This window comes from Fulmarus glacialis, unplaced genomic scaffold (assembly GCF_000690835.1).
Source record: "Fulmarus glacialis isolate BGI_N327 unplaced genomic scaffold, ASM69083v1 scaffold36811, whole genome shotgun sequence".
In the NCBI taxonomy this organism is placed as follows: domain Eukaryota; kingdom Metazoa; phylum Chordata; class Aves; order Procellariiformes; family Procellariidae; genus Fulmarus; species Fulmarus glacialis.
In genome coordinates, this window is record NW_009194059.1 from 1 (window position 1) to 11,830 (window position 11,830).

Below are 11,830 nucleotides of genomic sequence, written 5' to 3' on the forward strand. Positions count from 1 at the left end.
CCGCCCCGCTCCCCCACCCCAAGACTCCAAAAGGCGAATCTCATCATCAGAATTAGAGAGAAAAAGCAATCCAAAGATACTGCTTTACATATTCCTTCCCAAACCAAGAAATCAAGTATCTCCCTCTCCCGGCTAACAGCTTATAAATTCAGACTTTAAACAAAAGCAAAAAAAAAAAAAAAAAAAATCAAGCTTCCTACTTAGCACTGCCTCGCTGTTGATGATTTGTGCGGCTGTGTGTGCGTGCGTGTTTGAGAAATGGCGAGATAGGCTTAAAGTATTTTCCATTTCAGCAAAGAGCATACATTACTTTCCTGGTTCGCTCAAATGTTGGTTTTATGCCCACCCCTTTTCAATCTGCCCATGTCTGAGATGCACAGTGCAGGCGTACAATCATGAGCAGCTTACGACACTCAGTGAACACTAGGTGCCTCTGCATGCTCTAGCAACATACTGCTCAGCTGAAGGGAAGGGATTCTTGCTGTCTCTCTCTGCTCTAAGCATCACCTAACAAGCAAAGCGAACAAAGAATGGGAAATAAAGCTACCCTTAGCCGGTCAGTGAATGAATGGTAATCTCTCTATGGAGTAAAGGTTGTGCCGGTCAATGGTCGTTGCAAATGATGGACATTAAACAGATTGACAAATCCTGTGGAGTCGTTAGTAAAGAGTTTGGAGTTTTTTTCACGCCACAGTGTTAACTGCAGAGAAAAGGACAGAGGGAGAAGGAGAAGATCAAGCTCATGTACATAGTTCTGAAACTTGCAGGTCCTAGGAGTCAGCTAAAAAGCTAGCTGGACAAGCCTTTCGCTCTTTGAGCAGAAGCGAAGTGAGACATTGTGAGCTTGCCAGCCTTGCACAAAATTGAAAGGGACTGAATTTGTAGCACAGAGGGGTCTTTTTTAGCTCTGCATATAATTAGTCCAAACACAAAGGAAGCAACTGAATGGAGGTTGTCACTCTCTGGAAAAGGGTGGGTAAGACACTTTTTAATTAAATTCTTTCATGAAGAAAGATTTTTTTTTTTTTTCATTGCTGCAGCATTTAACATGAACAAAATCACTATCATTTTACCTTTGAATGTCTGTGAACTTTAATGCTGCACAGCTCCTGCATGCTGTAAAGTGAAATATTTGCCTCTGTGTTTGTTCTGTTTGCTGTTTTGCTTTGGTTTTCTGGCTTTGTTTTGGTTTTTTTGGGTTTTTTTCCCTTTAATAAAATATGATGTAGAATTTGAAAAGATTCAATGGACATTCTCAAGCATATTTGGAAATATTCTTGCTAATGGATTTCCTTCTTATTGGTCTCTGTTTAAACTGGCTGCTGAGGAAGCCCCCGGGGTTGATATTGTGTACGCTGGGTATCTTTTCTAAAATGCTTCCAGCCGTGAATAGTGGGTGTCCACAGCTATGTCGGTGTGAGGGCAGGCTTTTGTACTGTGAATCACTGAATCTTACAGAGATGCCTCGCAACCTGTCGGGCATGATGGGCTTGTCTCTGCGGTACAACAGCCTTTCAGAGCTGCATGATGGACAGTTCACAGGGTTAATGCAGCTCACGTGGCTCTATCTGGATCACAATCACATTTGCTCAGTGGAGGGGAATGCCTTTCAAAAATTGCGGCGAGTTAAAGAGCTCACCCTGAGTTCCAACAAAATAACCCAACTGCCCAACACCACTTTCCGACCCATGCCAAACTTGCGCAGTGTGGATTTATCATACAACAACCTACAGTCTTTGGAGCCTGACCTGTTTCACGGGCTGAGAAAACTAACAACTTTGCACATGCGGTCGAACGCCATCAAGTTCGTGCCAGTGAGAATTTTTCAGGACTGTCGCAGCCTGAAGTTTCTAGACATAGGATACAATCAGTTAAAGAGCCTGGCTCGAAACTCTTTTGCAGGCTTGTTCAAACTCACTGAGCTGCACCTCGAGCACAATGACTTGGTGAAGGTGAATTTAGCCCATTTTCCCAGGCTCATCTCCCTGCACTCTCTCTGCTTGCGAAGGAATAAAGTTACCATCGTAGTAAACACTTTGGACTGGATATGGCAACTGGAAAAAATGGATCTCTCCGGCAACGAAATCGAATACATCGAACCTCACGTTTTCGAAAGCGTACCTCACCTCAAATCCCTGCAGCTGGACTCCAACCGGCTGACCTACATCGACTCCCGAGTCCTCGACTCCTGGAAGTCCCTCACTAGCATCAGCCTTTCTGCGAACGCCTGGGATTGCAGCCGTAACGTTTGCGCCCTGGCCTCCTGGCTGAGCAACTTCAAGGGTCGCTACGACAGCAATCTGCTCTGTGCCACCCCTGAGTACGCACAGGGCGAGGATGTTTTGGACGCCGTCTACGCTTTTCACTTGTGTGAAGATGCGGCGGACCCAACGAGCGTTAACACCCTCTCGCCGGTAACGAACAACAGCGACCAAACCTTCAGCTACGGCTCTGCCACCGCCACGTACGACGTGCAGGACAGCGAAGGGGACCGAACGACCTACGCCATAACCATGACCATGCCTGGCGAGAACTCGGAGAACGCCGTTCAGATTCACAAGGTGGTGACGGGGACCATGGCACTGATTTTTTCCTTCCTCATCGTGGTTTTAGTGTTGTACGTCTCCTGGAAGTGCTTTCCAGCCAGCTTAAGGCAACTAAGACAGTGCTTTGTAACACAGCGCAGAAAGCAGAAGCAAAAACAGACCATGCATCAAATGGCTGCCATGTCAGCCCAGGAGTATTACGTTGATTACAAACCCAACCACATTGAGGGAGCCCTGGTGATCATTAATGAGTACGGATCTTGTTCCTGTCACCAGCAGCCAGCGAGGGAATGCGAGGTGTGATTTTCCTTGGGGATTTAAACAGTGTGCAACCAAATAACAGCGTGCAGGCAGACAGTGGCGCGGGGGGGGGGGGTTGCTGTGCTTTGCTGGTGATTTCTGACACGCTCCTCTGCCGAAATTGTTAAGAGGGGCTGTCTAAAAGACTTGATATTTTAGCTTTATCGTGTCTTAAAAATCTTCAGGACAGTCAATCTTAAGATTTCATATGCTAATACTCCCTTTGAAGATCTGTCAATATTCAGGAATCTGAGAGTGTAAAAAGGTACCAATTATTGATCTTTTGTAAACTAAGAAAACTGTTTAAAATAAAAAAAAATAGCATTTACAGTTTTTACAGACTGGTGTATATTACATGAATTGTTCCCTGTATACAAAATGCAACAGTTTAACCTCCTTTTCTCTTCATACTGAGTGTTGAAATGCAAGTCTAGGAGCAAAGAAGCCACGTAAAATAGCAAGCTTAAAATTAACCAGATGGCTTCACATTGTAATTAGTACACATTCACTTACATCATGTTACTGAAGATACGAAGCATGACACTGGAATTATATTTTTGTTAATGTGCTACCTGTAACTGGATGTCAGCACAACAAGGAGCCAGTGCACCTCAGAAAGGCTAAAGTTTTGACCATGTCCCTGGGACAGGATTTCTGAGGATTTTTAAGTACAAGCTCACTTGTTAGCTGCTGTAAGATCCATAAAAACAGCATCAGAACCCCTGAAAGTATTTTGTATCAAAACTGATCATATTGCAAAGTCTCACTAAAAAGAAAAAAAACCCAACAAAAACCAAAACCCAAACAACTGAAACACTGCCAAAAAAAGTGCCCGTCATCATTTTCTTTCAAACAAAAAAGACAAAAAACATCTAAATTTAAGGGTTTTTACTAGCGTTTCCCACTTTTACGTTTGTTTTGAGATATGCTAAGAGCAAAGAAATCCTTGCTTTGTGCATTGTGGTGCCATGGTGAATGGAGAAGACCAAAAGCTATTCGGTTCTCAGTGATGAAACCTGTGTGTGTTTCAAGAGTAAAATTTCGGCTGTGACACCGTCAGAGTAAGACAGAGAGTAATTAGAGCATACTTCTGGGTCCTATAGTAAACTGCTAGCAAAGCCTATCTTGTGTCCCCCACTTTCACCACTAGCCTTCACTAACAAAACAACTCTAAAATCTCTGCAGAGGCTGAAAGTATCCGAACCCTCCTTACTAATGACTGATAAATGGAATTGATGGATATAAGCAGTGATTTAATAATGTAGAATCACACAGCTGTTTTATTTGACTGCCCTTAAATAAAGGCTTCCTTTCCTTGTATTTTGGATTTTTCATTCCAGTATGTGAACAACCTACTGAATGATCTTTTCAACAACTCCTCTCATACTAATGAAAATGAGGCAGTTTTACAACATCAGGCAAAGCATCTTGAAATTTTCTTCATACAGCACTACATGCCAATAAAAAGTTACGGATAATGAATTGGGTAACATTTCTATGCTTTGTACATATTTCTCTATCCTTAGGTTATCACCAATAGAGGAAAAATTCAGAAATCTAACATATATTTTAATTTAACACAGGTTTTTTCTTTTTTATAGCATTGAAGTGCCACTACTCTTAAAAGGCTACATCAGACTTATAAAGCAGAGAATAGGCACAGAATAAACCATTTTTTTCCTGCACAGCAGGTTTTAGCCATTAATTTTAAACATAAGGAGTGAATTTTATGGGTTTTTTTCTGACTGACACTATTTTTAAGGAGTCAGAACTTATTTTCCTCTATTTGGTACATCTCAACCTGTTTAATATTAAATATGATGATAGCCTCTGAACCAAAATTTTTATTTAGCGAGACTATAATGTCATCTGTGAAAGCAATGAGACTATGTATTGGAAGAGGACTTCTTTTGATAAGAAATGTAATGAAAATCAACTGCTTTTTTATTAAAGCCATTGAAAATTCACCCACAGCTTTGGAACAAGCTAGCACTGTTAAAACTAAGCTTTTCTCTCTTTAAACAAATGCACATTTCTGTTTCTATGCCTCAAACCCACAAGGGCTTGACCCATCCTGAAACTCCCAAGGGGAGTTTCCAAGGAGACACCTGAGGGGTTGAGTGTCCATGTATGAACCTGAGTGAGAGCAGAGAGTAGGTAAGGAGCTCCTTGCCTCTTTGGGTGCCTGGTCATATTTTAAGAGAAAATAATTTATGCCATGCTAGCTGAGGGTCAAACTATTTGTATTTTCCTCATTAAACCCTTCTCTGAAATCAATAGGGAATTTAACAGTGAAAAATTGCCTCTCTAACTTTGGACTACGTTATATGTTCCTCAAATCAACGTGCAGCACTGCAGCCAGAAGGAGGACTGATTACAGCTAGTTGCCAGGAAGCTTCCAAAACCAACCAAGACTGTTAAAATATTTTCTGCATATGGTAAAAAAAAAAAAAATATATATATGAATTAGCTTTATTTCTATAGTGACCCCCTGTTGCTATAAGGAAACGTATTAGTTCAGTCATGGTTTTGCCCCTGTAAATCTGATGCAAGAATGATACTGACAAACAATCATCCCGTGGTTGTATTTATATGTATTTTTAGCATATTTGTGGGTTGTATTTTAAACACACTAGTGATTGCACCCCTCAAAAAAATGTTTATTGGTGTTAGCAACCTCAAGCTACGTTTGCAAAGACGTGAGCAATTCCGCCTTTGGAATTTATTCACCTCTGTGCTTCATGCATCTTGCATTGACAGCTCAAGTAAACTGAACAGAACATTTTTCTTTAAAGGTGCAGTGATTTCCTAAGTGAAAGCTGATTTCCGTATTGCCTGTTACCATTTCTTCCGAAGAGAGGTAATGACCACCAATGACTTGCCACCCTTAGCAGGATGATGGATGGATCCTCCATATAGAGCACAGTACTTATTAAACTTCAGAAAACGATATATTTCAAAATCTTCATGCAGAAATCTTTCCTAAGGGTAATATCTTCTAGAGACAACCTCCTAATGATCTCCAGAGGATATCTGGAGATCTGGATACCCTCTGAATATCTACTGGTGGAAAGAGGGGTGTCACTGCTATCACATGGCATGAAGGTACTCCACAGGGTGCCCACATCTAATCTGAAAGTTTACATGAAAAAAATATGGATTGTAAAGAAATAAAGGAGCAAGTATTTAATTTCAATCCACCAATTGCTAACCCAGTTACTCATCCTGCTCCAGGCTGCTTGCATTGGTATATATGAGAGTTGTTACATTTGTACTGCATTTATAGCAACTGCAGGGACAAATTTTCCCTAACACTTTCTTGTCATTCCCTCTCTTTTGATGCCCTTATTCTGGCTTGTGAAATGGCTACAACAAAAAAAGGAAGGGAAAAAAAAAAAAACCAAGATGCTTTTGGGGTTGGTTGTGACAGTTTGTTATTCAGGAGATGCTTGGGGAATCGAAGGAATGAAAATATTTTAAATGTTCCACTTAATAGGACTAATCTCCCTTTTATAACTAGGTAATTAAAATTATTTTCTTTTTATTTAAGTGTCTTTTAACATACAAGACAGGGTGAAAGGCAAGCAAAAGAACTACCTTTTTTGAGGTTGGTTAACACTACCAGTGTTACAGACCTCTAATATGCAATCTCTTGCTGCTAACATCAATACACACTCACAGTGCACCCAGTGATGAAGGAACTGTTGCCGTGTATGCTTTGAATGTATATAAGGGATGATTTATTCTCCTTTCTGTCTTTTTTCCTTCCTTTCTGTACTACTTTAAAAAAAAAAAAAAGTTATATGAAACCGCAGAATCAATGCTAATGTACCACATTCTGTTTCTGGCCTGAATATATAAAATACAAAGAAATTCTGTGTTAAAGCTGCAAATTCCCTCCTTTACCACATTGTTTGAGTACTGCAGGGGGTTAGACCAAGGGGATGATCTGTTCCTCCATGTGCACTGTACCTAGATGCTCTGTACCAGTCTGAAGATGCAGTCCCACGCCTGGCTCCTAACTGCCTTGCATACACGTGCCAGAGAAAGATCGTTAATGACACCTACGGATATTTTTGTATGCTTTAATATATTCTGTATGTTTTTATGGCTAAGGCATTGAGGGGCACTTGAAATGAGCCTATTTGATCAGTTTTCTTTGCTTCTGATAAAAAGCCCCTCGTTTGCTTTTGCGATGGACTAAATTTGTTTCTTGTTTGTGTCTCATTCTGCAGTAACAGCAAAAGGACGCTCTGAATACCCCTCCCCTTCCCCCAGCTTCTCCAGTGGTATCCAGAATGGCAAATGAGGAGGAGTACTTAATTAGGAAGCTTATTTCTAGTGCTATAATAATAATAACAGTGATAATAATAAAAGAAATGAAGAAGAGACAAAAGATGAGAGAAAAGACTGGAGTAACGACAACTAAATCAGGTTGTTGCTGGCTCCCTTTGCCTTTTCTTTTTTAAAGATGGTAAATCTAAAGGACTAGCACAGATGAAAAACCAAGACTGAAGGTGGGTGGAGAAAGCAGTTTTAAAAACTGAGCAAGCAGGGATGAAACAGCTTCTGGCAAGGAGGGTACAACACTAAATAGCTCCATTGAGCAAGAAAGAGAAAAGGAAAGGGCGAAGGGACAGGAGGAAAGGGAAGACGAGAACGGGTGAGAAGGCAAGGGGAGCACTGTGCACACAAGGGGAAGGAGATCTTTCAGTGCCTTCACTTCCCACGTTAAGACTGTGGCAAGGACAATGACAGAGATTTAAGAAAGATATCCAGCATCTCTCTGTCTCTCTCTCTCTCTCTCTCTCCCTGGCTTTTCAAACTCGCAGTCACACACACTCTCTCATTTACGGAGGCGCAGACGGACACGCTTGCCCAAACACACACACGCAGGCGACCCCGTCATTTCCTCTGCCACCTCCCTGTTCCCTGGCAGCACAATGTCCCCCTCATCCATCATTTTGTTCGCTGAACTCCAGCACTGTGCCTCTTCCACTAATTTTTTTGGCTGGACTTCTTAGCTCTCCTAGTCACAGTTCACCACAGACTTTCTAGAAAATCAGACTTTTCTACCCAAAATATCTCTTCCCCCCCCACCCCCGCCCTTAAGAAACCCTCATATAGAGAGATGGGTGATCTTGAGCTATAGCAGATTCTCCTGCTAATTATATCCACGCTCATTCTCCCTCATATTCAGCTTTCGTATTCACAGCTATTATGACAAACAGATCTGAGCTATTTTTGCTGTGTTCAATTTATCATTATGCACCAAGGTTGTACTTTTCCTTGACCTGCTCAACCCAGTCTAATATTAACAAATTGAGCATTTATACGGGTTCCTTTCCAAGCATGAAGTTGATTAGGAATTTAGGAAATGCTGGTGATTTAAAGATTAACCTTTCATATAATTAATGACATAAACCAGAGCTATTAAGGTATTAGAAACAACTATTCCGAGTATATTCTACGTAAAAAAAAAATCACATTTAGAGCCATGCAAAAGACTTTCCATACCAGCCAATTTTTTTTTTTTTTTTTTTTCAGCAGAAAGGAAAGGAGTAAGCGCAGTCTACCTCTAAAGTTATGTAGAGGAAAGCAAGGCTGCAAAAATATTACAGAAACCAAGCAACAATCTTCTGGCTGGCAAGACACAGCCTGTAATTGGGTGGGTGGCTGTGAAGATCCGAGATGAATGCTGCAGAGCACTGTAATTTTATTGCAGTGTGTCTGCTTTGAAGTGAACATATTTGCAATGGAATCTGTATTTCTGTGCGAACGGGGCAATTGTTTTTGTTATAAAGATAGTGCCACTTGTTGGCGTTCAGACACAATTATTCAGCCTTTAAACCAATTACTGTTCTTATTCACTTTTGCTGGTGCGATAGTTTGGTGAGACAGATAAAGGTAACAGGCTGCATCGAACGGCGTTTGAGTTCAAAGTACCCAGATTTGCATTACAAGAAAAGAAATTAATTTTAAAATAAACATCAGCTTTTCACCTTACCCTCCACTTCTCCTCTTCCCAAAAATCCAAATATGTACATCACTCATAGAAATTAGAGATAACTGGCAGTGGCTAAAGCATAATATTATGTGTGCCTGTGCTTGGCAAACAGCACCTACAATTCTGCTAAGGCACTTTTTATTTTAAACCGTTTCGCTGCTCTCATGTTCTTCACATCCTCACCAGACACAGTAACTACCGCCAGAAAGATGTCTTTCAACACGGGTGCTATGGGAACATGACCAATTCGGTTCCATTTCTGAGCTAACAAAGACTAAATCCAAGATTTCCAAGGTAATAGGTAAGAATAAATATCTACTTCATCACTGAATTACCATGTTTAGCACAGCAGATTCTCTGACTGACATGGTTAGACACGAAGCCTGGTCGTTCATTTATTACAAACTTTGTTGTGGCTTTTTTCAAGACCTTCCTTTCTCCTAATGGCAAACCAGAGCACGACACTGGAGAGAGGACTAAAACTTGCATTTTCAGTAAAATCTGAGATTAAAAAAATATGCACGGACATATCAAATTGATTTAAGGGCTTATCCAATGAAGGCGATGCAGCTTACACAGACCAGATCTCCCGGGAGTAGCCCACCTCTGTACTCTAGTGGTTACAACAAGGTATGAGCAAACGTCCTCCTAAGAGCTGGGGGACTCAAACCGAAAACAGATTTCTGAATATCTTTTAAAAGATATTCTTTCCCTCTAATTTTTATCCCTCTTTACCCACTTTCCCATTTTTCATTCCCAGAACCTCACAGGCAGAGTGAATCAAAACAGGGGGAGGGAAGAGGGAAACCCTGAAAATCCCAAACTAAACTGCAAGAACAGTCCACAGCTATTGAATTCCGGAGGTTTTCATTCTTTTAACAACTGCCAGCCCTTTGAAACACATCTGCTATCAACCCTCTTCGCAAGACGAGAGGTAAAGTGAGCTCCCGGGAGTAAACCTGAATCTGTCTCTGTAGTTCAGTGCCTCTACTGACAGTTGGGCTTGCTAACAGAGCCTGGTAAATATTAAAGAATGTTAATAATAATGAGATAAACCACCTAGGGATTTTCTTCCCCCCCCTTCTTTTTTTTTTTTTTAATTGGCTCCGTACTAAAGTTTATCTTGACAGAAAATTTATTTCTCTGATCCAGATTATTTCCCAAAGCAATTTTTTCAACAGCAAACAGAAATTTGTGGCTGCTGCTAAAAAGTTTGCAATCCCCATGCTAAAGAGGCCACCACATGTCAAATGTTTACCTTAATTTCATGTAGATGTCACTCCATATTGGACATTCTGTATTTCTTTACTGGCATATGCAGCTTCCCAAACCTTCCCCTTGCGCCGTAACTACCTTTACAAACAGCCCAGAACCCAACGCTACTGTCAGATCAAATTCCCAAACAACTGGATGTCATGAATTTATTATGTAATTGCTGCAGTCTAATAAATTGAATGTGAATCCTATGGCCTGAAAGAGAAATAATGGAGACAATAAATGAGTAGAAGAAATGCATCTGACATACCCTCTATGGGGAAAAAATCCCACAAAACAAAAAACTGCGTGGGACGACGCTTGAGCTTGCAGAAGGTGGAGGGCATCGAGCATCAACTGCAAAAAGGTGAATTACATGGGATAGAGAAAATCACTGCTAAAAAAATAAAGGGGAAAATTGAAAAGGGGACGGTGCCCATAGAAGATTAATCAGAAAGAAAATTAGGTGATAACCAACACAGGAGAAACTCATCAAGGGGTAACAAAGCACTGTGGGGGTAACTTGATGACAAAATGAGTATAAGCAAACATGTATTTGCAGTGGGGGAAACAGCAATCTATGAAATTCCATGAATCTGAACCCTTATTCCTCCATCCATCTTTGCTCTGTCAGATGGGCTTTTTGGTATATTTTTTAAAAATCTTAACTATTTTATTGCTGTTATGCACAGAGCTGGACCCTTGGAGACTGTGCTTTTACTTTATGTAAAATATGCTATAACCAATAGTTGTTTTTTTGATGGGTGGCACTTCTAGCTTGAAGTAAACCCTATTGTATCGGGTTTGTGTACGTATTTCCCTGATTCCAGCAACTGTTAGAGATTACATTAGGTTATTCTAGTTGGTGGAATGGAGATCTTCCCAAAAAGTTCCCCTAAGCAGTTTTATGAAGTTACACTGTGTCTCTTTCATAAAAAAGGGAATTGAAAACTTTTCTCTTTTTCCCCTGGTTATGTTTTCCCATGATGTAGAGTAATCTAGCCCCAATCTGTCATTTTTCATTAGCAAAGGAGTCAAGCTATGGCTGTTAACGATAACCCTTAATAAGGATTTGATGAATAAGTCCTGGAAAATCAAGCTTGGAACAAACACTAAAATCTATTTCAGATCTATTGTTTCCAGGTAATAGAGATGTTAGCAATTGGGAAAGAAAAGTTAGTGTGTTTAAAGCACTAGGGCATTTAAAACAACAAATCAGGACATCCAAATGGTGTTTATCAAGAAATTTAAAAAACCAAAAAGTAAAAATGAAGTGGAGGAGCTAGTAAAAAAAGATCTCTAGTAAAAGTAGCTGTTGCACCAAAATCTGAATAACTAAAATACACTGCAGTTCCCCTAGTTTAGAGCTGATTAGAGATGATCATAACGGAGCAGTAAGTTTTATCTCAGTAGCTGTTAAGTTCATTTCAAGATTTATTAAGGTCTGTAATACCATACAAGAGGGATAAATTGACTGGTCGTCTGTGGAATAACATCATGCTTCTGTAACAACCTGCAGTCCTGAACTTTTGGACTACCATAACAATATTAACAAAGTGGTATACAAAAAAGGCAATTTTATATTTGGACTTTCAAAGAGCTTTTGACAAAATGCCTTTAAAAGATATTCAGTTTCCCATAAATAAGACAAGCTCCATGGTCATAGAAAACTAGCTAGGCACCCAAAAATACAGTGGCCTTTTACTCAATACAGCGAAAAAAT

At 40.3% G+C, this 11,830-nt stretch overlaps 1 protein-coding gene across 1 annotated transcript; it reads left to right on the plus strand.

Annotated features, from left to right (window-relative positions):
* The first annotated feature begins 1,283 nt into the window (after positions 1-1,283).
* Positions 1,284-3,179, plus strand: LRRTM1 (leucine rich repeat transmembrane neuronal 1). The gene has a single exon (XM_009587654.1). It carries the CDS (start codon positions 1,284-1,286, stop codon positions 2,847-2,849), a length of 1,566 nt encoding a protein of 521 aa, XP_009585949.1. The 3' UTR covers positions 2,850-3,179.
* The last annotated feature ends 8,651 nt before the right edge of the window (positions 3,180-11,830 follow it).

What these genes read in the sequence shown, in the direction of transcription:
- LRRTM1 (XM_009587654.1), top strand. Translation starts at nt 1,284, where the DNA reads ATGGATTTCCTTCTTATTGGTCTCTGTTTAAACTGGCTGCTGAGGAAG.